Raw genomic sequence first — 26720 nt, 5'->3', positions numbered from 1 at the left:
GAGCCTGAACGGAGGCATTGAACGTCTCCCAGCCCGACATGTTTGGTTTTTCCCCTCCTCCATAGTCCTCCTTGTTTCCCTCCATCTCTGCTGATCTGTCAGTGCTCGGACGTTGCGTTAAGGTGCGGATCCGAGTCCGGCTCTTGGGGGAAATTTGAGGAAAGTCAAACGACAAAAAAAAAAAAACGTCTTCAAAGGACAGTAACCGACCATTTAAATAGAGACGCCAGACATTTCATCGCCTTTGTGCAGTTGTTTTGAAACTACAGTAAAATGGATCCAATGACTCAATCCGACAAGATATCATCGTCGCAGGGGCTTGCCGATGGACAAAATGCTGCTAAAGAATCAAAGCTATCCGGTAAGTAATAGCCTCACGTAAAGTTAGCTAGTCAAATGTCAATTTTAACCAATTGTTTTCCCATTAATTACTGTTAAACCATAGGTGTTTCGTTTTTAATCCCAGACATTACGGATGTCATAGGTTAAAGTTACGTCTATACCATAAGGCAATAATTCAACTTTAAGTTGTTACGCTGTCATGTAGAAACGCTTCTCCTGTATTCTGTCTGTTGTCGGCCTGTGTGTGCTTGATGAAGCTTGTTTAAACTATAATTGGAAACACCTGTGGTAGTGAACTTATCCGGATACACTGCTCCATGTCCTATGTGGCTTTGACCGGCCTCCGGTTACGTTGCACGCCGCTGTCTTATCGCGAACGTAGAGCATAATAAATAAATGTGTGTGTGTATATATATATATATATATATATATATATATAATTTTTTTTTTTTTTCAGCCAGCCAAGCAACGCAACACAGAATAATGGCTTTACGTTTCACATTACATAGGCGTCAATGTCTCCGAAGGAGACTAATCAATCCACGGGGAGAACGCGTGATTAGCAGGGCTAATGTATTTTTTTCTTTTTTTGGGGGGTGGTGGGGATAACACAAAGACATTAATATACTTGCTTCTAAATGCATTTGGTCTTAACCGAATTTAAATATACATCTCAATGACTGTTAATGCTGCCTTGCGTCATGTCCTACGCGGTGGGTATGGTTGTTGACAAGCAAAATGCACATTGCATGACAGTTTTTACAATAAGGTTTGGGGTGACAAAGCGTTATCGCTGCTAAATGTTGCGACGCTCTGCACTGCAGATGCATTGTTACTGGGTAACTGGCAGTGAAGGGAGCACCTCTTAAAGGCGCACTGCCCTTTTGTGTCCTCGTCATGAACAAAACATCCAGCCTGAGGAGCTTCTTTACCATCACTCATTTCTGTCCGATACTTGTCACCTCCACAATTCAGGTTTCACAGCCCAGACGGGCCTAATTCAAAACAAAGGGGCCAATTGACAGCTTATTGTGTTTGAGGGAGTAGCAGCTTCACAATCTGTGTGGGTTTTGTCTGTGTGTACAGCGTGTATGTGGCAGCATGTTAAGCTTTCTGATTTAAACTCCATGGCTCAGTCAGCCACCTCATGTGAGCCATTTAAAAATCCTTCACCTGCAATGTTCTGTCAATCAAAGGGATTGGAGGCCTTGAAGGTTTCCAGCACCATGCGTGGTCATGGGCGTCCTCTGGGTGTGGCATGTGATGCTTCACTGAGTTTCGATTTGGTCTTTAGAATTGAGATCACTAAGGATAGGAAAGCTAAAATGAAATCAAAGATTACTAGAAAGCTACTAGGACACGAGAGGAAGCGTATACATTCCCATCAGAAAGCTTTCAGGACCATTATTTCCTATGCTTTGAATCATGTGAACTTCTGACAACGTTGACCAAATTATAATTAGTCCCACAAAATTAGCAGCCATGAGCAAGTTTGGACATTTTGGTGCTTGATGATATCTGATGCAGGATAGTTTTTTTTTGTAGCCCGGAGTTTATTCACTAAACTTCCATCCCTGTGTGTTTAATTAATTGGTAGGTGATGCACACAGCGGTAGCATAAACTACACGGGCACAACAGCTAGTTTTTGTCTGCCAATTTCTCAGGAAGAACCCAGGAAAGATGTCTGTAAAAATTAATAGTTTTCTGGCAGCCCTGACCAAACTTAAACATGCCAAGACAGACATTGACTTGAGTCATTACATCACTGCTGAGTCACTGCAAAATATGGGCTTTGGGCCTTTCTCTGCTTCCATGTCATGTGGAAAGACAGTGTTTGGATCTTCCTACAAAAAATACTTTGGAAGTAATTTTTTTCAACTTTTGTATTTTAAGAAATATGTATTTTAGTGAGTGGACTAATTTTCATTTGACCTAAGACCAACAAAATGAAGATATTTGTATTTTGTGAAATCATCTACCATTAATGATTTATGTATTCATGTCAGTAATAAGTGTTTATTAGGTAGAAAGATTTGATAATATTCACTGTGTTGCTTTGATCTGACATTCACTATGATGTAAAAGCGGTAATGCATCTGTTAAAGCAGTGGTCGCCAACTACCAGTCCTTTGTTACTAGGCCGCACAGAAAGAATATTGTATAAAATATTGTATTTATTATCACGGTCCGAAAGATGTTTTATTTCTAAAAATGACCGGATACATCCGTCTGTGTCTCCTAAACCTCTTTAAGTACTGTATGTAGAAATAGTTATGACACAAAGGCACAAGGAAATCTTTTAACAATGAATGAACACATCAAAATAGAAAGTAGAATTCACTTTCAAACTGAATAACTCATCAAAACCCATTTTGTGAGGCAAGTGGTGATCCTTTCTGGAGATACTGGACAAATGTCAAGCAGCTCATTTCGGTCATTCAATTCAGTTTATTTTGTATAGCCCAATATTACAAATTTGCCTCAGAGGGCTTTACAATCTGTACACATACGACATCCCTGACCTTTGACCTCACATCGGATCAGGAAAAACTCCCCAAAAATAACTTTTCACAGGGATAAAAGGGAAGAAACCTTCAGGAGAGCAACAGAGGAGGATCCCTCTCCCCGGATGGACAGATGAATAGATGTCATGTGTACAGAATGAACAGCATTACAGCGTTACCCCAAAAATTAAGCCCACAAGCGAGTACAAATTTGTAAACAAACGTCTTTTGAGAGCTTTTTTGGAAAGGGGAAAAGGCCCAATGAGGAGACAGAAGACTTCCAAGAAGAAGAAAGATGCTTTTTAAAAGACAATATCAGGAGTCCTTCTTCAAATACGTGTTTATCGCTACATGTGATTCTCACGTGAATGGTGCAATCATTCAGCGCAAATGGTGAGTTGTATTTTTTATGTACTTTATATTTGTTTTTATGCCAGTCGTATCATTTTATTTCATAATATTTATCCCCCACATCTTGAGGGCCAGTTCATGAAAATATTGTCTGACACCAAACTGGTCCCTGGCGCAAAAAAGGTTGTGCAGAGCTGTGTTAAAGGACAGGAAGAGCAGTCAAGATCCTTACATTTTCAATTAGCATTATTTATATATTTATTTATAGCCATTTACTTGAGTTGCACAGAGATCCAGGAAACGGCCTAGTTCCCTGAAGATAGCTTCCCTGTTTTTAATTAGTTATTAATTAATGTAGCACTAACTCTATCAGTGCAACAACAGAAATGCGTTTATCATTCTCTAGTTTTACGGTGCTTTTACTTTGCTTTTAAAAAAATCGGTTAAGCTACTCATTAAAACTCAACACTTCTTGAACATATATTTCACATTAAAACCTGCCACTGGCTTTGAATGTGAAACAGCTACAGGAAGTGTGGATTTGTAATGATGATAACTTGATCACAGATCCTCCTTCCTGTCTTGTCAGCTTAAAATCTTGACACAGTTTGGCTAACGTTAGACAAGTAAAGGGTCCAATATTTTCATAGCTGATTGTGGCAAAAAAAAGGGTGGTCATAATCTGTGATCACTTTTATTTCTCCCATTGGAGTTAACAGACTCAGGACCTGCCACTAGTCTCCTTAATAAGAAACGCAGAAAATGACTCTGGAGCGTCCTCCATTCTTCTTAACCGCCTCGGCTTAACAAATTAATTGGAAATAATTGCTTAACAATCATTCCTCTCAAAAAGAGAGTTTTCAGCACAGAGTACGACAGGGTTCTGGAAATACTACTACTGAATACTAAAGTGTCGTGGTATATTGCCACAGGCCTGGTACTGTCCAGTATGTTCAGTAGTAAAGTACACTAGGTTTATCTAGTCGGTGGACGTCGCTGCTACCAGATGGCCCGGCCCGCCTCTCAAGCACCTGTCTGTAGCTGTGCCTGATGAGTGACTCTGACTCTAGTCACAAAGGAAGTGGCACACTTCAAAACGAGGTAGTTATTTCTCAAACTACATTGCATCAGATTTTCAGGGGAAGTTCGCCTCGGAATCAATCTGCGTAGTGTTGCGTTGGTTGTAATCGCACAATCCGAAACAGTGGAGTTTTCTTTTTGTGAAAGGTACTTCTCAAAGATCATCATCGTGTCGCAGTTTGTTGCAGACACATTTGATAATTTTCATTGACCTTTTAGCTGTCTCTGTGCTCATAGGAATGTTCTAATATGAGCACGCTAACCTCTCTATTACTGGAGGCAACCCCACCTTTCAGTAAGGTAAAGAGGATTCTCCCCCCTCCCCCTCTCTCCCTGCGCAAGAGACGGCCTCCTTCCTCCGCTCCCTGCTGGAGCGGACCACATCACTGAGGTCACAGAGGCAATCAGATAGCCCTCATGGGTAGACGGTACTGGGTAGCGAGAGCAGCAAGGGCAGGCATGGCAGTAGACCCGCTCTGCACCATCACCTCCACGAGCAGAGGGGCCTGAGGCCACGCTGGCAAAACTCCCTCCACACTGTTTTTCATTGGCAGATTTAATAAAGAAGAACTTGGATTCTACACTGATGGAAGGCAGTTAAACTCTTGTCCCATAGACCAAAATGTTTCTACAACATGGCGGCGTAAAGACATCAAAGCCATCATTATATTACAAATGGACACCTTAAGTCAGCCAGTGGGGCTGACACAGTTGGACATTTCTACTAACTTATAATGTGCTATGTCTCATTCATGCATTCAGCTTCGTTTTCTCTCTTCTCGGTTCAAAACACCATTACATGCATATGTTAGTGGGTTTGCCAGCATTTTACAGAAAATATCCTTTTCCATAATAACATACTTCTTTTTTTTCACCTAACTTGACATGCATGTGCAGATTTGTTGACTGTTTGTGATTCTTAAATGAATTCTTTAAATTACCCGACGCTGTGAGTTTTGTTGAATTACAATATTTATCAGGGATGTGAATTATATTATATTTTGTTCACATTCAGGTCTAGATATTATTTAGCAGCCTGTATCTTCTCTCAGCTCACTTAATACACCATGCACCAACTTAAAAAATGTGGAACCACAATTTAGATTTAGAGTTGACATTGTGGTTCAAGTGAAGGTGTGGTGTGTTCACACGGTAACAGCCACATGAATCTGAGAAAAGGAATGCTGCACTGCAAGGGCACACCAACCCCAACATACCCAGCGTGTAACCACCCCCTGCCCCTCCCTTTGTAAACCTGAAACTCTAACACATCTGCAGTCCTTACCCATGACTCAAGATATTTATCTCCTGGCATTCCCAACCAAACGTAGAATGAGGCGTGAGCTCCTTAATGACCTCCTCTTCTCCCTGGAAACTGGACTACTCAAGTTCTTCAAGATAAACTGGGAAGACCATTTCTTTGTGGAGCTGGCTTTTGTGCATCCTGGGACATCGTCATGTTGAAACAGGAAGTGGACAAACACACACTGTTGATACCAAAAATGGAAGAACACCGTATGATTTGATGCTGTATATGAGGCTTTTGGCCTGGGGATGTTGTTAGTTAACCGTTGACTTGCGATAAGAATTAAGCAGTGTTGAATCTGTTAAAACGGTAAAAGAAAATTGAAAAGCTACACAAAACTTGTCACTAAAATAGGAATAACTAGTCTACCTTAATTAGGCCTGGGCCCAACTTGTTGATAACCCCCTTCACTTTAATCATCAGCTGGCAAATAAGACACTTGAACTTAGCTTGAGTCTTGAAGCGATGTAGCATTTATTCACGACAACTGAGCCGTACACACACACTGCTACGTTCACAGCGCTTAATGTTAACTTCATACTCACACGCGCCCCTTCTCTCTCGCTCTCTCTCTCTCTCTCTCTCGACCGGGCGATCGCTAAAGTTAGGCCGGCCTTGCAGTACTCTGACAGATTATGCCAGGCCGATGCACAGCCGACAACCTTGCAGCTAAACTAATTGATGCGGTGGAGACCTACTGGTAAAAGTGGCTGCATTAATCCACAAAGATACACGCAACATTGTAGTTGCTAACTCGTCCTGACTGATGAACCAGGACCTTGATGCCTGTTTGGCTCATACTCTGTAGCTGGTGATAAAGGATGGATTTCACCGGTTTGTGCATTGGTTATCGTTGCAGCAGGTGACTTGTTAGCACTTCAACTGCAGCAAGACACTCATTGTCAGTTAGGAGTTGATGATTGGTTAACGAGGGTCACCTATCTGAAAACAAGGACAATTAGCATCCCTATGTTGTCCATTTAGTGCCCATCAAATATTTTAATTTTTGCTTTCCATGGTAGTTACATAAGTCCTGGGGGAAGTACTAAAGACAAAATGGTCTTTTGGTTGTAGTTAATTTGTGGGAAGCATTACTGTTTGCCTTATAGCAAAGTGAGAAGTGCTTTTGTCTGCTCCTGAATTAAACTGTCTTGGTCTTTCCTGTATAGCAAATGTAAGTGCATGTGTTAAAGTTATTGTAGGTTTACTGAAGTAAACAAATGGCATATGAATAGGGCTACTCTGTTATCGTTAATATTTTCTGGTCTTTATCTAAAGTAGTTTTTTTGTATAGCATGTAGAGTTGTTAAGGCTGGATAAGTTAACTCTTGTTTTTTCTTCCTTTGAATGGGTTCAGTGGATAGGACTTATTGTCTTCCTCTTCTAGGATGATCATTCTTCTGTCCTTATTTTTTCAGATTCCTTTCTTTCCTCTTCGCCTGTATCTCTCATTCAGTCTCCTCAAGGCAAGTGTATGGTTCGCTTACGCTGCTCGCCATCTCTCACCCTCTGTCCTGTACTCTCGCTGGCCTGCTGCTGTACCGCTCTACTTCATGCCTCTTTCTAGTGCCCCTCTCCTGCTCGCCAGAGTCCAACCAAAATACGAACCTTCTGAGAAACCAGCAACGGGATGAACTCTGGTTCTAACCCCCAGCTCCTTTCCCAGCTCGACCGGCCTTTATCCGCCCCTCCTCCTATAAACCTTGTCATGCTATTCCATTTGTTTCCAACACTGCTGACGATCAGTTGCTGCACTAATTGTAAGTTAGCCAGGCATCACAGCTCCTGTTGCTCTAAATGACATATGGTATTGATGATTCTCGTCACCTCCCCCAACCCCTGCTGTAACTTGAGATGAACCCTTTCCAGCGCATGCTGTAAATAGCCATCTTGACCTATTGACAGGTGACATTGTTAGTTTAATGTATGGCTGCGGGCATAGCTATAGTCTGAGCAGCTGATGCTCATACAGATATTTGCATATGGGGTACACTTTGGATCACGTGCCTCAGTTGCCTTGGTGGCGTCAGCAGTCACTAGCACCGATCAAAACGAGTGTTGGTCCGTTCACTCTTCCTCACTTTTAACCAGAATCTTTTCACACACCAAGCGTCACCCCTCTGCAGCTGCTAGCAATCTGATCCAATTCTCTTTTTACCGCCTGCTCACAAGCATTATTTAGGTCAGCAGCACTCACTGTAGGTTCAAGATAATCCCAAGATTGCCACCTTATTTTAAGAAAGCAGCGAAGTTCAAGTTCACATTGTGCGCACAAGGGCAAAAACCTAAAAATGGATCAGGTTGGTGTCTCGGGGGGGGCAGCAGCTTCCTGCTGCCCTAGTATCCAAGCCCAAGCTCTTCTCCGCCGCAGTAGCAGCCGGGCCCCAGAGGATGAGTGGCACTGGAGGTATCATCCACCGCCCAGCGGCCTGGGCCGGCCATCGCCTGTGGCTGCTCACTCGCCCTCCACCCCACTATCTGCTTCTGGCTTTGTAGGCTTTGTGCATGTCTCACATCCTCGCTTAAGCATTAAGTAGTAGGTTTTCTTTGATCGGTTTTGTTTCTTTATTTTCCCAATCTTTTTTTAATTTATTTTTAATTTTTGTGCTGTGATTCTCATCAGTGTTCGAGGTTTATACTTGTTTGAACAAATGATACGCAGTAAAAGTAGTGATTTAGAGATTTAGGAAATACATAGATTAGGTTAGATGATACCATGAGCTACAAAGTATTCTTAGTCTCATGTATAACCATTATACACTCAAGTCACAGGCATCCGACCTAGTCACTCGTAAGTGAGGAATGACGGGGCGGGATGTGGAACTTGAACTCTTACGGACTCTTCTGCTTCTCAGCAAGAATATCTGACTTCAGTAAATTAATTCCTGGGATTTCACAGTCAATGCCTGGCATGTTACAAAGCAAAGATGTTGACGGCTTTATCTGAAGCATAGTCATAAAGCCACTCATGAACTATAGTTTATAGTCCCTCTCGAACCCGAGGTAGAATTAGTTTGGGAATTCTTTTATCAGTACAGAGCCAAAGGGACTACAACACTGTTGGCAAGATGGAAAGTTTGTTCATGTGGCCTACTTTTAACAAGGAAATGTATTGTGGGGGCAGGGAGGTGGCAGTTCAAGACAAAGTGGACCAGTCAGTTGGCCATCAGAGGAAAAGTCTGTCTATGCAGAGTCAGGGAGGGGTGGACTCATGGGATCATGCTGACAACACAGCAACAATTGAAGTAGTAAAAATCTGGACCTTGCAGTAACTAGACAATACTAGTGGTTCTGGAAATTAGGTTTTTAAGATTGTGTGCTGAGTAAAGGTTAAACTAGCTGGTCAGGCGTTGGGGTTGCAGGTTGAGCTGGGCAGCTGATGTTCACATCCTAATATAGCTGCCAATTCCCAGTCGCAATGCCTCGATGTTGGGTGACATGGGAGATCATTGGCGCTAAAAGGCATTATGTGATTGTTGGAGCGGTTGCTTGGAACATCTTTGGAACTCGGTGGCCTCCAGGATAGCCAGGGGCCACACGGCTTGGGAGGTGGGCCCTACCATCATGGTGACCATAAACGCCTCCTCAGCTGTGTGGCTGAGGAAATGGTGGTGTTCCAATTACCTGATTAACTGTACTGGGACAGCAGTATTATCTTAACTTTTTGGCATATTTTTCATCATTTTGGTATCGGAACATTACATAATTTTGAGGCAGTTAACACATGCTAATTATGTAGCAAGTAACCGACCACAACGAAAGAGTGCAACTCTTCTGAGTGTTTGTTTACCAGGTTAATGTAATGCATCGTCTCAGCACTGTCTTCTTCCCTTTACCTGATGGACATCAACTTGCCACATGCACATAAAAATTGGCAGAGTCAGAGAGAGAAAAAGAAATGTCTGAACAAATTGAATATGAAAATAAAGAAGCTCTATGTCATCTGAGCCCGGAGCTTTATTCAACAAGGGGGTACTTTGTTGGGAACCTTCAGGTCGGTAGCAGAACTCTAGACGAAATGTGTTGAATCGGCAGTTCAGTGGGTAATTGTCATGGCAATATGATATAGATATTACAGAGTGAAGACCTATGCAACTGTCTTAAGCTGTTTGTTTCGTTTTAGTATTTTACCGTGGCATCGAATTGGATATCAAGAATTATTTACTTTCACAGGTCTTGACTACTACATTTCTGGTATTCTGACATCCCTAATTATAATATATGCTACAGTAAAAAAAAAAAAAAAGGCCTTGGGGTTTAAGTAAAGGCAGTTTTTATCTTTCTGACCTTTGGCTTGTTTTTTGAGATGCCTTTTCTATCTTATCCCTGTTTGTTACTTCAGTTTCGTAACCTTCCATGGTGTTCTGTGTTCAAGGAGTCCCGATTGGCAGCTCTCATGAAGTAGCTGTTATTAATACTTTATTGTTGTCTCTTACATCAAACAATATCACACATTATCACCATATTTATTTTAACTGAGAGCATTTTACAAAACAATCTTTTCAAACATAATAGTGACTGACAAATTAATTTATAAAATGTTGTATACTGTTCACAAACAAGCAATAAGAACCCTACCAAAAAGCCTGCAAGTGTATAGCATGTATACAGCTGCTATACTCACCATAGTGATGAGATCAGTGAGATTTAGTTTATTTTGCTGCTTCATCTGATCATTCAGATCATTTAAGTTGCCATACTGAGTGCTGCCTGATGGCTACTTTGTGCAGTATTTAAGAGTGGCATGCAAAAAGGAAGATCCATTATATGAATCTTATATTTCCATGGTGCAATGCATGAATGCTTGGGCTGCAACATTAAGGCCTTGCTATATAATGTTAGAAGTGCATGGGAGTTTAGAGTTAGGGTACTACTGTGATTTATATGACCTCCCCTCCTTTTTCCTCTTCGCTGTCGTTCTTCATACGCGCCAATGCAGACAAAAGAGTGGTCCTGGGCTCTGACAAGCCCAGCGAAGGCGTTGCGACATCCCTCCGCTTTCCTTCTCAACCTGGCTCATTCACCCCCGGTAATTACGGGAGTGAAGCAGGGCCACCGGATGGACAACTGGATTCCCCGATAAAGACGTCTCCTGTGTCTGAACGAATAAAGGCACTGGAAGCTCTTGCTGCCAAAAAAAAGGATCCTGATTTTAGAAGTGATGGAGGTTTCGCTCACTTCAGAGATCGCCACCATGAGAAATCGCCCATCGACTCCCCCAAATCGCCCATCGACTCCCTCGAATCGCCCATCAACTCCCCCAAATCGCCCATCGACGCCCCCAAATCGCCCATCGACGCCCCCAAATCGCCCATTGATGCCCCCAAATCTCCCTTTGACTCCCCCAAGTCTCTCACCGACACCCTCAAGTCTTTCACCAACACCCCTCTCGCTGAGATCCCAAAATCTACCATTGAGAAAATGACACCAACTGTCCAAAAAAGAGATGGTTCAGCTGATCAGGAGTCACCAGAATCCCCTTTTGAAATACTTGGAGATTTAAGACAAGTGAATGAATTTGAAGAAACCGAAGAGTGGATGAAGGCTCATGTACCTCCTGTGCCAGACTTTGATGCTGTAGATTTAATTAAAGGCACCCTGACTTCTGACAATATCACATCAAAGAAGGAGAAGGGGACTGATACTCCTGCTGCCTTTGCTGGTGTCCCTGCTGCTTTCATGGATTTTTCAGCTCAGACTACAAAACTGAAGGATGAGTTCAGTGATGGACAGAAGCAGTCAAGTGTTGAGGAAGAGTCTGAGTTTGACCTCAGCTTTTTGCCAACAGCCTACATGTGGGATCAGCAAGAGAAATTGGGTGCCCAGGCTACATCAAATCGTGATTCTGTGCTTCCAGCTTTACCTGCACCTCCTGCAGACTTTGACGCCCCATATCCTCTTGTCTGTCCACCAGTTGGTATGGACGTTAAACACAATGTTTCAGATGACAAGAAGATCATGTGGACCGGAGATCTGGAGCCCCTAGAGCCAAGCGAAGCGGACAGCTCAGGAGAGTCAGACGAAACTGTCATTGAAGATGGTGTCACTGTTACTGCATCTGTTCTTCTTGCGTCTTCTGATCCAGCAGTTTCAAATGATTCTATTCTTGCTTTTGCAAATCCCAATCTGGCCACTGAGGAAAATGAGCCTCCTCCACCAAAGTCTGAGAGGAAGCTAATGCAGGTTCCTACAATAAATGTTATTGAGACCGATGAGCCAAATTACAGTGAAGAAGAGATGGAAATGGAGCTTGAAGATCAGGATTATGAGGCTGTAAAAGAACTTGCTAGAGAAGCTCCAAAAACCCCAGAGCCGGATGATGGAAAAAATGAACTACCAAAAGCACGCCCCTTAGAAACAGAATTCATGGAAGGCTACTCTCCTCCATCCTCACCTGTGGACTCTGATGCTGAGTACTCTCCTAAACACAACATACTCACATCTTTACCTAAAACAGTAAATCAGGAATCATTATCAAAACCTGAGGCCCAATCCAATCAAACCCAATCTGAAAAATCACAGACCACCTCCAGTAAAGTAAAGGATGAACCTTCCACTTTCAAAGTCACAAACAAAGAAGTGGACTTTCCAGATAATGATGACGAGTGGTCAGATGAAGCACAAGCGATCCTGGTCAAACCTTGCAAGACTGGTCTTTCATTCATGGAAACCACTGCTTGTACCCAATCCAAGATAGATGAAAAGAGCAACACAGCTGCAAAGGATGCTTACATGGAGACTGCTTCTCGTTCTAACACTAGCTTCATGCAAGATGATATATATGACAGACAATCATTTGATTATGATTATGATGTATCGTGTCCCTTGGATGACATTGATGACAAAGGGTTCAACAATGCTAAGCAGCGGTTTCTTTCTGATCCTTCTCAAATCCTCATTGAACCACTGAATGCAGATAGTCCAAATCTGGACGATCTCAGTTCAGGAAATGATGACGACGCCTTCCCCAAGCCAGTTGGTCAGCCATCTCAATATCCCAGAGATCCATATTCCTCTTTCCAAAGCGAGACCCAAAGTGGCATCAATGAGCAAAATTTGATTGGGAAAATGACCACTGATGTTGTTGCAGATAACATGGCAAATGGCAGCTTCCTCCCAGCACAGAAAACCACCTCAAAGATCGAGCAGGACACTAAAGCAGGCCACCATGCACCTAACTCAACAAGCAACACAGAAAGTATTGCCCCAGGCAGCGTAATGTCTGAGCCTACAGATAGTTTTGTAGAGTTCATGCGAGAGTGCCTGAAATCAAGGCAGGATGAAGAACCTGACGACGCACACCAAGCTGTCTCTTGCAATAACCAGTTGTGCAAAACCGGTATGCCTCCTTCTCAGTCTACTCCAACCATGGTGATGGATCTTGAACAAGAACGGCTTACTATCAACGCTCTCAAAGAGTTGAGCAGTAGTCAAGAAGAGGAAGAGGTGGAGCCTCTCTATTCGAGGGTTCCTGACCAGAGCAAAGCTAAACCCAGCGCGACATCTACACAGCTTTCTTCCTTTGCCGCAGTTCCTAATCCTTCATGTTCCCAAAGCAACCAAGTGTTTGACAGCACGTATTCCAAAGAGGTAGAAGCCATCGACGAATGGGTGGCTGAAGCCTATCATCTTGCTGAGCATGTCTTGACAGCAATACTAACCCACTTATCAGGTAACACTTCTTTCTTATGGGCAGTAGGCCTGCTGACCTCATGCAGTCCCCTCAATACGACCTATTTTCTCACTTGCACCTTGTGACAGCCTGCTTTTTTTTTACATATTGTATACATGTAGGAACAGGCTTTATGGCAAGTAGAAAACACCCATTTTGTTATTGCAAACAGACCTTCACGACCCTCTCCTTCTGTCGGTCTGTGGAGTGTAGCGTGTCCCCTGATACATAGTGGCCACATATACTTCTACTAAGAGAGCGTAAAGGCCTTAGTATGCTTCAAATAAACAAAGTCGAAAACATCTAATTTCAAAAGTTACTTTACCAGTTCACACTCCCCTACGGTGTCCCTTCGTCGGCATTCATGGCCTTTTACTTGTTCAAACACATGAAAAGTGATGAAGTTATTGTGTGGAGAATAGAAAAAGTGCTTATTTTTGCTACTTATTGGCCAACATCTGCCAGCAATATTTCAAAAGGAACTGTCAAACCGGTTTGATATTAAGCCATACACAGAACCGGTCTACCACATTTTACTACGACTAAAAAAAATTAACTCCTTTTACATGTCCCATGTCTTCCAAACCACTTACAGTTAACAATATTTAGCTTTGTTTGAGAATCCTCTTATTTTGTAGATTCAGTCAATCATGTGCCAATCCTACAACCCATAGTAACTAGTGCAAATTATGGCATGATATGTGCAGACAAAATGCAAAAAAGGAGGTGATTCAATAAGGACTACAGATACAGCTCACTGAGAGAAGCACCTCTAAATGTCCAAGGAAACCACCCTTTGGGTTTACATGTAATGTACAATGACATTTCAAAGTTATGATGATTTCAAGTAGCTAGTTACAGAAAACTGCCTTGAAAGTCATTGGGCTATTTGAATACTAAAGTATACTAAATACTAAATCTGTAGAGACTGCAGTTGTCACACTTATAGTATCCAAACCAGTGTAGTGTGCTATTGACACCAAGGCTGCATATGGTCCAGTGATCATTTGAGCTTTGGACCCTCTCCTGCCCCTCTGTCCTTTACAGCTTGGCAGTGGTCCATTGACAGAGTGGGGGTTTAGATATGGCGCCCAAGTGTTGCCTTGCAAGAACCTTGGAAGTCACGGGGTACAGTCAATCCCCAGTGTCAGGTTTCTGTCTTGATGCAAGTTTCCACAGCCCACCTGATGAAGACCATGACAAGGCAAACAAAATCATGCAAAATTACTTTCATAACTCTCTAATTATTTGTTGTCGTAAATCACTCTTGGGTTTAGGCAAGATGCCATCTTGGGAAATTGGTTTGCTGTCCGGTCTTTCAGTACTCACTTGTCCAATTTTCCTCTTCGTCTATGTCTAGCTGTACTTTTCCCAAAAATGTTTTTTTATTTGTCAGCTGATACAAACCAGCCTGTTTCTAAGCATCACAGCATACAGTGATAGTTATTACTTTCCATTAGAAGTTGACCAGAGCAAGGGCAAAGTACTGGTGGGTATTAGTTTTCAGTTACATTAGACATTTCTGCAGGAACCTCCCCTTCTCTGCAAACCCGATCTCCATTCCACACACAGGCTGGTATGCAGACAGTAATCCTGACGCATTCAGTGGTACGTCTACATGTGTTAAATATTTTAGCCTAAATTGGCACACCAGTGAACAGAGTGCTGGTGCTCTGGCGACCAGAAAACTATGGGAAAGTTCAGCTTTATTTTCAAGGATTCAGCCAGGAGTAGGCTAGGTAGTGGAGTAGCCATAGGTCCTTGCTGGGTTAGCTTAGCTTCTATCTCCGCTCTTCTTCTGGGCCAGTCGACTCCGCTGGCAGTGGTGTTTGAACCGGCAGGTCTTGCTGTGTTGGTCAGCCGTGGGCAGTGATCTTCTCAAGGTCCACTGCACTTAATCCAATCCCCAAGTTTCTTTTTCCGATGTTGTTGAATGTATTGTCATATGCCATAAGTTCTCCAGTAATAAACAAAGAATAGATTATATGAGAGCTACTAGCCGCAGCATACATGCTGTCATGTTCATTGCTCTGTGCTTGAACAAGCTTGTTAGCTGTGCACATCATGTACATGTTTCCTAATTGAGATATTAATGATTTAGTGTTGAAGAGGAAGCTCAGTTTATGTGTCTGGTTCTGTAGAGGAGCCTGTGTTGTTGAATCCTCCCCCTCCAGCCAGCTTGAGCTATTTTAGTGCTCTTCTGCAGTGCCGCTCCACAACTCTGGTTATTAGGCGGGGGAGTTTGTTTCAGTTGGTGTGCCTGTCGTCATGTGGAATATGCTAGACAATTTCTGCATCGCATTTCAAGTTTTTGGTCCCAATTCTATCCCGGCCATCCGTCAGTGAAATCCACAGTGTTGGCAAACGTGATCCTCTAAATTTCTTTGTGGGCTAGTTCTAATAGCAGACTTTGTCAAGCTGTCAACAATTAGTTAAAATACAACATTCCATTTGTGCTGCTAAGCTATCTGACATGGACCTGTAATGTCTGTTTTGTTGGTCATCTTGTTTTAGTTTTTCAATGAAAAACTTCAGTCAGTATATGTATTGGGGTCACATCAAAAGTAGAGCAAGGTTTGAACAGGCTTAATGGCTTGTTACTTAAAATAGTCTTATTGCCATATATGCCATTGGAACAGTAATTAATCACACTGCTCATAATGTATCATGGCTACCAGTCACTGTTTTGGTTTTCCATCCCAATAACTTTGCTCTGATAAGCCCACTGTACACTACCTGCCCAGCATCGAACAGCAGGCAACCACAGTTGGCAACAAGCTACTGCAATATTCAGCATGTGAGGAAAAGGGCTGGATGTCGTCTAAATAATTACAATAGGTGTACCCTTCATGATACCGATACTGTGTGTGTGTCACCCTTCTGCACTGCGCTCATACAGCTGTTACCGCTGATAAGGTGGACGTGTAAGGCCCCTCCTTGAGTTCCACGGTTAGCTGTCAGCATTGTTACTCGTTGTTGGAGCTCTTTGCACTGTCATCAGCGGTAGCTTCTAGCTACCGGCTCAAAGATCTCCATGTTGAGAACCATGTGTAGGCAATCCCGTCTCTTGCGGTTTTGGGTCAATCACACGTCCTATTAAACCGAAGAGTGCTTGTGGTGATTGGCTGCGGGTAAATCTTACAAATATTACTCTTTTTTTTTTTTCTCGATCTCGGCACATAATGATTGATTGCAGGTATCATTTGACTGAAGTTTCGATACTACTTGGTACCGGATCATTTTGGTCGATACCTTTTTCAAGGTATCTCGTACCGATACCCAGCCCTAGATGGTGGAGACCAAACCAGAGTTAAAAGGAGACTGAGTTGTTAGCCCCTGCATTCATCTTCTTTATTTCACTAGACAGTAACTGACAGAATATTTGGTCAATGTGATAAAGTGCCGTGTGCTGTAGGTCCACTACCAGTTCAGAAGAACATCTGTCCTGAATGTTCTCTGATTGGATAAGGCATAATTATGTATTATAGTGCCCAGTTGTCTGTCCTTTGAGACAAAACAACAGATGGCTTGGACTCGGATGACATGGACCAGCATGCCTATGGATTTATTCACAACAATCCCTTTCTGCCAAATAGTTTAACATTTGCTCTTTACATTGCGTGTGGATTTGAATCATGACAGAGACCTAAAACATCAGAAAGTGTACTAAAGCAGAACATATGATGTCATACTACTCCGCTCCTCCACGACCTTCACTGGTTATCGGTGGCCGCCCGCATCCGCTTCAAAACATTGGTACTTGCGTACCGTGCTGCGAACAGATCGGGTCCGGTCTACATCCAGGACATGGTCAAACCGTACACCCCAGCCCGTCCACTTCGCTCGGCTTCTGCCAATCAGCTTTTAGCTCCGTCACTACGAGCTAAACACTCAACAAAATCACGACTGTTTGCTGTGCTGGCTCCTCATTGGTGGAACGAGCTTCCCATTGACATCAGGACAGCAGAAAATCTCTACATCTTCCGTCACAAACTAAAAACACATCTTTTTCGACTATACCTTGAATAGGGAAGGTAGCGCCGTAGTAGCACTCTAGTAGCACTTAAATGTCCCTTACCGATAGCACTTTGTAGTTTAGCACTTTAGTAGCACTTAAACGGCACGTACGGATAGTACTTTGTAGTTTAACGTTATTGAAGAAATTGTACTTGATTGATTCTTGTTGTTCTGAGTTTGGACTCATGGTTTAATGCACTTATTGTAAGTCGCTTTGGATAAAAGCGTCAGCTAAATGACATGTAATGTAATGTAATGTAGGATAAAGCAGGTAAAGTGTGCCAGTGGTCTCAATTGGGGCAGTGTGTTTAGCTGCATGAGCAAACAATCCCTCTCAAAAGAAATGATCACTTCTTGTGCGTGCATGCGTGCCCGCCCACAGGCTGCCAACAGCATTCAAATAATAGTACACATTCTTTTTTCTTTTATTAAATACATGTGTATATTGTTTTCATTGAGGGACTTTGTAGGCACACTAAACATTATTCATTGAAGGGTGTGTGTGTGTGTGTGTGTGTGTGTGTGTGTGTGTGTGTGTGTGTGTGTGTGTGTGTGTGTGTGTGTGTGTGTGTGTGTGTGTGTGTGTGTGTGTGTGTGTGTGTGTGTGGTTGCGAGTCTGGAGGAAGGATGTTTCTCACTGCCTCCTTTTGGGTGCTGGCAGCACACCCCCCCCCCCCTGGTGAGGAAACCCTGCTCATTGTTGCTGTCAGTGGAAAACATTACATCTCCAGAAAAGTCAACTTTGTTTCCAGCTTGCCCATCGTGCAGTTTAATGTTTTCATAACTGTTTTGACGAGGGCTTTTATGAATCCACATATCCCCGAATGTTTCCACCTGATTTGATCGGTGAAAATGGTGTTGTTTGCGGGAGTTATGACATTTTCATGCCGTCTCATTGTAGCCATAACCGATGGAACGAGGAACAATGGCGTTCTTTCTGTTTCGGTGTGAGCCCCACAGCCGTGCTGCTGCTTTTCTCTCACATTCTTTAACACAGGTTCAGCTCTTAGCATGCTGAGCTTATTTTGTAGAGGAGTCAGACGAGCATGTGGTGGTGTTCTACATAATGCCAAAGAATGTGCCTTAGAGACCTTTCCATACAGCGTGCGCGTTAGGGTCTGTTACTACAGAACTTGACGGCCACTAGCTTGCATGCGTGGTCAACAGAAATGGAATTGTTGACCTCCAACCCTTTGACACTTAGCATGGGTCCTAATTCCACTTAACACGCTGTACTTTGTGGTCAGTTCCGTAGTTTGTGGTGTTTATTGGATTGCATTGGTTTCTAATGTGCTGTTCACCCACATGTACATAGTATGTATATACATTTGAGTCTTTTGGTAACAAATCTGTTTCTGCTTTTTACATTTCTGACTTTAATTGGCACCTTTGTCCTTTTGAGAAACAACTAGAATTAGCTAGTATATAGCTATTTCTGTGATGTGTCCCACATAACGTGTGTTCCGATTAAACCAGCTGGAACACTGAAGCCTGAACCATCCCCGAGGCTTCAGCTCACGTGCTTTCTCCCCCACTTCCAAAAGGCTTTTTTAAATGCAGCCGTTTCCCTACGCAGAGGGAAGGCGTGGCAGCCTGAGAGCGCCGGCCCATTGCAGCATTACATAACTGTCTTGTATAGAGGCCATCCCTTCTGCATGCACGACTCCTCACAGGACATGCATACAAACATGGAGCGGGCATCCACAGCAATGTGCCTGAAGAAGATTTATGTTTGCATATTCATGTTTTATAGGGAAATTTTTCTCCAGGCTCGGCTGCCAATATTGTCCAATTGAAGCAACCAGTATAATAATTAGTACTGGTATACATTGCATCAAAACCTCACGAGTTGATGGGGCTTTTATTTACCTCGGCTGCAAAGACGACCATGCTTTTATTTTGAAAACGTCTTATATAAAGAGCTGCCTAAAACAAACCATTTAGATTTTATCCCAAAAATTCAGTATCCCAAAAAATAAATACAAATGTTTATGAAAAAAGAAAAGGTCTTCCCTCATGTTCTTTTTTCAGACGAGCCATTCATTTTCATCTTGATATACAACTTCATTTTGTTCACTCCCCCCTCTATCTTCCTCTTTGCAGTTAAGGATCTGATCCACTGGCGGGACCCCAAGAAGTCGGGCTTGGTGTTCGGGCTGTCCATGCTGCTGCTGCTGTCGCTGGCAGCCTTCAGCTTCATCAGCGTGGCCTCCTACCTCCTGCTGGCCCTGCTCTGTGTCACCATCACCTTCCGCATCTACAAGTCCGTTGTCCAGGCAGTGCAGAAGTCCAACGACGGTCACCCCTTCAAGTAAGACCAAGTCCTCTAGAACAGGGGTTCTTAACCTTTTTGACCTCGGGGCCCAACTTTTCAAGTACAAAGTGGCCCGGGGCCCATTCCAATAGTAACACCGTGTAACGGGTCCGTGTTACCCTCCCCCCCCGTAGCACAGAGACACAGGAGACTCAAACTCGGTTACGATCTTTATTTGCTGGGAGACAGTCGTGCTCTTCGGCCTTGCCCCTGAGCGCCCTCCTGTGTCCGTAATTCTGCTCCCGTCACGGCAACGTCCATTCCCTCCTCCCTCCGTCCTACTGCCATTTTATAAAGAGCAAATCATTAGACCCAGCTGAGGCCAATTAGGCCTCCACCTGGTACCGTTCCCTGAGCGCACTCCCACAATTCCCCTCTGCAGCTGAGCCTAACCACGCCCCGCCACCACACACCGTATTGGTTTAACTAATTGATCTCCCTCTTGGTTTGATTTGTATTCAATAACTAAATTAAATCCACTTAGAGTTGAACAAGCAAAAACATGATGCAGTTTGATCATCACAAAGACATTTGTTCATCATGCGCATACAACAAGACGCCCAACAGGAACAATTCATGGAACAAATCAAGCTAATACAAGAACAAATGTAAAGGCTCAAGTCAGGCTTATTAATGGCCATAAAATGGATACATTCAAAATAATACATTTCAAATTAAATAAACCCTAAATAAAATTAAATAATGTGCAAATGAAAATATCGCCTTATAATATGCGAATGATATGCTTCAGCAGTCTTCATGTTTGCAGAACCGGAAGTTGCTCTTCATATCTGTGACAGCTGTAAACGGGAAGTAGATTGGTGGCTTAGTTACAGAAAATACAACCTAGTATTATAGTACTCCTTAATAATAACAGGTCATGATTCATACTTAAGATCTTCCTCTATGACACATATTGCAAAAAGTCTTATTTTTCAGACAAAGCTGCAGGTCTTGCTCTCTCTCTCTCTCCCACACACACACACACACACACACATGTTTACTTTAAAATTAACACTTACAAATCAAAGTTTTACTAGATTATGGGTCAATAAATATGGTCGGCACACGTCTCACTCGGTTCCGTTGTCTGTGCTCACACTCGGGTGGCTGAAGTCTGTCGCACAGGAGAGTATTTATGCATTTGTTTCTTTTTTACAGTTTCTGTGTAAGCTTCACAATAGTTGGGCAAAACAAAATAAGCATTAATAAAAAAATAGGTTTCGTGTCCATCACTCCTCAAAGTTGGAAACCGTGAGTTCAGATGTCTGTTCCGTAGGGCTGATAACGCCGCTGGACACGCTGCTCGCTAATCGCTCCAATAACATCCATATCCATGTTGAAACAAATCACTGGCAGACCTGGCTTTGTTTTCATCCTAAAAAGAGTCATGGGATCGGGGTGTGACCAATCAAGAAAGGACACGTCGGGACTGCGAAGACCCAAACAAGTATAAGTGTCCGCACCATCGCTTCCAAGCGTATGCGTTGGACCTGTCCACAATAGGAGGTAACCCCGGAGTGTTCAAACTGACCCGGCTTCGGGAGCAGTTCTAAACTCTAGTGTAGACGCACAGTGTAAACGTAGCAACATATATGCGTTTTAAAGTGGAAATGTAGTTAGATGTTGCCCTATTCTCTTTTTAAGCCACAAAGAAACAAATGAAAGCCTCCCGTTTGTTTCTTCGTTAAAGCTGCTCCCCAGAGGCGAGTTCTGTCTTAGCCTCAATTGAGTCTCACCTTCCCCTCCGCCTTCCCTCTCTGCAGAACTCTGATAGATAAGGATGTCAGCATCCCCCCGGAGACTTTCCGCAAGCACGTGGACTCCAGTCTGACCCACATCAACCGAGCCCTGAAGCAGATGAGCCGCCTCTTCCTGGTAGAAGACCTCGTGGACTCCCTGAAGGTGAGCAGCTCCGACCTTCAGTCACTGGCCACTGTCATCCTGAGTTCTGCTAATTTATTCTGCTTCTAATGGAAACCTTTACGCACTCTGTTCCATGAAGATAGTAGAGTATATAATAATAATTACTATTACTAGTAATAGTCCTAGTAACTCCTCTCCCGGGGGAAATCAGTCCAAATATAGTCCCAATCTGATCTGTACCGTTACAATAATCCCAAGTAGTTATAATTGTATTTGTGGATGAGAGTTGTTTAGAGACAACTAAAATAGGTGCAAAGAATCAAAAGTCTGGACAGAAATAATTTCTATTTTGGACATTTCTCTAAACGTATTGTGAAATATTGTATTTTTTAACACCGCAGTGGATTTGAACACATTCAGAGGACAAACAAGGATTATTTAATTGAGTATGAAGTATAGAGACACATAACATTGAAATGCCCAAGTTAAGTCCTGCAAAAGTGTACTTCAGTTTAGAATTTAAGTAAATGTACTTGGTTATAAAACACGGAAGGGAAATGATAAAAAACGAGGAAATAGACAAATACAAACGACAACAGGGAGAGTGAACTGAAACTATAAAGTGATTCACCGCTGGCATATAAAAAGGTATATATCTCTTAATATAAACACAAAAGAATATCAGTCTCTCCTGTTGTGGTCTGTTTCACAACGGTTTTCTTCACTGGCCTACCAAACAACTTGTAAACATCAGGCAATCGGTCCCCTGTGGCCTTTTATAATGACTGGTATCAAAACATCCCAGTTTCTGAAACCCATTGGAAACACAAGGAAGAACCTCCCATTGTTATGAAAAGGCCCTGAGCTGTAGGTGGACGTAAGAAAGTCAAAGCCTGTCAATCACACCCTCATTCTGAAAGATTAAAACGGCTCAGGCTGGTGATCGTAGAGCTCTGCAGGCTGTCGCCAAACTTTGTACAAACAAGAAAGGTAAAAAGTGTAAAAAAAACTAACAGGAGAAACAGGGAGCTGATAGTCCAGCTCAGTCAGTCCACACCCATCATGCTGCGTGAAACACCCGTATGGGTTGATTGGGGGCTGTTTGACACCTGCTTTTGTTTCACTTCTATAAACTCTTAGGAATGAAAAAGGTTAAACAGGTTACAGAACAAGACTGTATACCAGGACTGAACTGCACACTTTATTTTTAAATGGATCATAGTAACCATCCATCACTGTTAATCTCTATCAGCCAAGCAGCAAAAATACTGAGTCCACATATACAGCTGGGGAATCCTGAGAAGATCTGCCCACTGGAGCTCCCCAAAGAACTACACGCTGAGTAGTTTTCTTAGCTTTTTTTATTATATATGAATAAACAAGTCTGTTTACATGAAATAATAATACAAAAAGTGCTAATGATACTGTGTTAGCCTTTGTGCTAATGATACTGTGTTAGCCTTTGTGCTAATGATACTGTGTTAGCCTTTGTGCTAATGATACTGTGTTAACCTTTGTGCTAATGATACTGTGTTAACCTTTGTGCTAATGATACTGTGTTAACCTTTGTGCTAATGATACTGTGTTAACCTTTTGTGCTAATGATACTGTGTTAGCCTGTGTGCTAATGATACTGTGTTAACCTTTGTGCTAATGATACTGTGTTAGCCTGTGTGCTAATGATACTGTGTTAACCTTTGTGCTAATGATACTGTGTTAGCCGTTATGCTAATGACACTGTTAGCCTTTGTGCTTACGTTACTGTTAGCCTTTTTTTGCTAACGTTCGCAGTCTGATGTGTTGGACCAGTCCCCGTACACTTGCGTCACTCGCGGTTCCTCTTGTGCTGAGAGAGTATTTAGTAAAAGAAAGTCTCTCACGATGGTGTTCTAAGAACTGTGAACATTCCTAGTTCTTTCGCCGTGAACAAAATAGAAATGCGGGCTCTTAGAACTATGAAAAAGTTCTTCCGGTCTGAAAATGTCTCCTTTTAACTTTGAAAAATACGCAGGAAGTACCTAATGTCATTGTCTGTAACTTAACTGGTATTCAAAATCTCAAAGTGGAAATACTTAGTAAATAACTAGAGTGGTGAGTATGTCATGACCCTGCTGATGCTGGACATATCGTATGTGCTGAATTTACAATGAGAGCTAGAGTACAATTAATTAATTGTTTTTCTGGCCTTTATTAGTTTGCGTTGGCCACTATGAAGACATGATTTAAGAATGTCCAGTGTGATCGAGGAGATACACTCTGAACGAGGTCTACTTGAAGGGTTGTATGATGTCCTAGAATGCTCCTCTCTAAGTTACTCTTCTGTTCACTCCCCAGCTGGCTGTGGTCATGTGGCTGTTCACCTACGTAGGAGCCGTCTTCAATGGAATCACCATTCTCATCCTGGGTAAGCACTGAGGGAACCTCATTCACATTCATCATATTTCAGAAAGAGTGGTTGTTTCCGTTTTGACACATTGAAATGTTTACATTCCAAATATTGAATGTAAAAGGTGGTAAAAGTCCACCTTAAATCGAAACCGCATCACAGTCCCTTTATGAAGACCTAGACCTAACGACATATTATGACACGATGAAAGTGGTCCACATTAGAAATGTGGCCTTAATTTCTGTATTTGTTTTGAAATCACTATTGCTGAAAAGTATATTTGGTGTCACTCTGAGAAAACTGAGAACAGGATAATGTTCAATCCAACTACAAACTCCAATAAAATCTAAATCTAAGAAGCATGCACAAATTGTAATCTGAATTTAGTCACCAGAAATCACTATGTAAATGTAGAAATAAATGTTCAAAAAAGAAATAACATTTAGTATTTCCTGATTATTTACATACTTACTAATATAAATAATCTAATGATGGATTTATTGATAAAGCTTTTTTTTTGGTACCAAGATCTCACTGGTTACAAAGGCCGAGTAAAGACGCATTTCTGCCACAGTAGAGCACAGTTGCCGCTTAAAGAATGAGTGAAGGCTGACTATCAACTGTGCTGCATCTGCTTTAACATCCAAAGTCCACTGGTGTGTGTTCACTCTGTCGTGTTCCTCACATGCTCTCTCTCTCTCTCTCTCTCTCTTTCTCTCTCTGTGTTCTCCAGCTAACATCCTCCTCTTCGCCGTGCCTCCTGTCTACGAGAAGAACAAGGTGAGAGAGCGACACTCTGTCCCCGTCAATATATCAGATGACATGAGCCGTTAGTGAACATTCCCGGCAGCAGTGAGCTCACTGGATGACTCCACTCGTCATCAGACACTGAAGGCCTGTTGCTTTCCAGCTGCTGAGAATGTGAAGTCATCCCCCTGCCGGGGCAAATCAGGGGGCCGTCAGCGTCGCGTCTATGCACATCATGCCAAATGGGAACTTTGTGTTTCGGGGAATATACTCAGTCTCTTACAGTGGCTTTGTCACTGTGGAGGCTTCCACTCAAGTACCCGTGGTGATTGCGTGAATGTTTTAATACTCAATCTGAGGGCTGGGAATCGGACCGAAATAACGCAGTTCCAAGTAACATCGAAACTTCTCCAGTCAAGCGTTGCCTGCAATCGATCCTTTCTGTGCTGAGAAGTAGACTGTAGGGTTTTGCTCACAGCCAATCGCCAACGCAAGCATTTCTTCAATCTAACGCAACGTGTGATTGGGCTACGACCGCCACAGCTACGACCCACACAGCCGGGATTGGCTTCTTGCACACGGCTGTGAACACGGGGATCCCTTAACTGGCGACTAGCAGCTTTTTCTCACCATGTTTCTTCGTAGCTTGTTCCTGGCTGCGTGCTACCAATCTGCCACCTGGTCGCTGCGTTACAGAGGTTGCCGTCCAGAAACGTTTTTTTTTTTTTTTTTTTTATATCACAATTTTAAGCTTAGTTTCGGTTGTGCTTTTTGACGGAACTGTTTGTCACATATGACGTGTTCAAATCTAACGATAATATTACAGTTTACAGCTTCGTATGAACTATGTAGTTTTGGTGATTGTTTAAAAACAAAATGTGCTTTCCATCTGTCCGGCGGGTTTAGAGGGTTCAGAGTGTGGACTGCTTGAAACAATGTATTCATACGACGTGTCCTCTGATCCAGTGTTTCCATCTATTGGCCTCTGTTTCTCAGTCACATGACCACAGCCCTGCTCTCTCTGAACAATTCCGAATGTGACCGTTACTGCATCTCTGATCTGCCAGAAAGTCCAATGAAAACCGAATAGAAATGTTATTGCCGTCTAACTAACTAATGCCACCGGTTTCCCTTCTTTGATGGAAAGGCTCATAGGAGCCCGTAGGTTTCACTAGTTGGCCAACATTTCTAAATGATTCTTGACCTCTCTCATTTCGTCTCGTCCAGACCCAGATTGATCAGTACATCGACGTGATACGCACTCAAGTCAACACCACAATGGCCAAGTAAGTGAATCAAGTGGTCGGTGAGGAGTGTGTTCTAGACGTGGCTTTCATCCACCCATTCAGCTTTTTCACACCTGTTTTTGTTTTTGTTTTTGTCTCACAGGTTGCAAGAGAAACTTCCCGGAGCTGTGAAGCGCAGCAAAACTGAATGATCAACCCCCCAATCAGAAGCCTCCATGTCACCACCATCATCATCCTCCTCTCCATCACCATTTTAGAGCCCCCTGACCTTCTCCTACCCCTCTCCAGATAACCCCCTGCCCAGTCTAACTCCCCCCAACCCCCTAGTCCATCAGCCATCACCACCCTACTACACTGAACCTAGCTAGGTAGAAAATCTCTTGAGCTACTCGATATTCAATGTAAAACTACTGCGCAGCTTAACTTGCAAGCATTAAAAAGAACTGTGCCTGTGCAGACAGGAAGCGTGTTGCTAGCGAGGAAGTGATGTAGCACCGCGGCGGACCCCGACTTGTCTGCGGGCGTGCCGCAGGGGAACGGAGGCAGGGTCGAGTGAACTAGACTGAATCTATGACCTGGTTTCGTCGCGTTGAGCGAGCAGCGGGTGGATGATGGCTGTTGACGTCACAAAAACAAGCAAATGTCTGTACTTAAAACCACGCATTTCCCTGAAGGCAAACAGATCATTTAAGATGGAAAGGTAAAGAAAACAAAAACATTAAAAAAAGACAAATGTTTTGGGTGTACTTGTGGCTAGTCTTATCCTGCTCTCTTAATCTACAGCTGTTAATATGAGTTCCTTTCTAGAGGCTGGTAACGGGTTTGCTGTTACTGATCGGCCTGTTGGTGAGATAGCCTCCATTCATCTCACAGCTACTTCTGTATGT

The 26720-nt window shown here is 42.9% G+C and overlaps 1 protein-coding gene across 4 annotated transcripts in view; it reads left to right on the top strand.

The window, feature by feature from the left end:
- Positions 1 to 31: 31 nt before the first annotated feature.
- rtn3 (reticulon 3) overlaps positions 32 to 26720 on the top strand; it is a 26760-nt gene continuing 71 nt past the window's right edge. Inside the window, exons 1-9 of one of the 4 annotated variants that reach the window (XM_034557385.1) lie at positions 32 to 361; positions 7003 to 7050; positions 10524 to 13256; positions 19377 to 19584; positions 21354 to 21492; positions 23788 to 23857; positions 24573 to 24619; positions 25814 to 25872; positions 25976 to 26720. The exon at positions 25976 to 26720 is cut by the window's right edge and continues 71 nt beyond it. In XM_034557385.1, coding sequence (XP_034413276.1) covers positions 274 to 361; positions 7003 to 7050; positions 10524 to 13256; positions 19377 to 19584; positions 21354 to 21492; positions 23788 to 23857; positions 24573 to 24619; positions 25814 to 25872; positions 25976 to 26024 — 3441 coding nt within the window. In that variant the 5' untranslated portion in view covers positions 32 to 273 and the 3' untranslated portion in view covers positions 26025 to 26720. Of the gene's footprint in view, positions 362 to 2925; positions 3241 to 7002; positions 7051 to 10523; positions 17026 to 19376; positions 19585 to 21353; positions 21493 to 23787; positions 23858 to 24572; positions 24620 to 25813; positions 25873 to 25975 lie in introns of those variants that run through there. The other 3 variants (XM_034557383.1, XM_034557384.1, XM_034557382.1) reach the window with 3 other exon arrangements.

The sequence above is a fragment of the Cyclopterus lumpus genome, chromosome 18 (assembly GCF_009769545.1).
Source record: "Cyclopterus lumpus isolate fCycLum1 chromosome 18, fCycLum1.pri, whole genome shotgun sequence".
Taxonomy (NCBI): Eukaryota; Metazoa; Chordata; class Actinopteri; order Perciformes; family Cyclopteridae; genus Cyclopterus; species Cyclopterus lumpus.
This window is presented reverse-complemented; position numbering and strand designations above follow the sequence as displayed.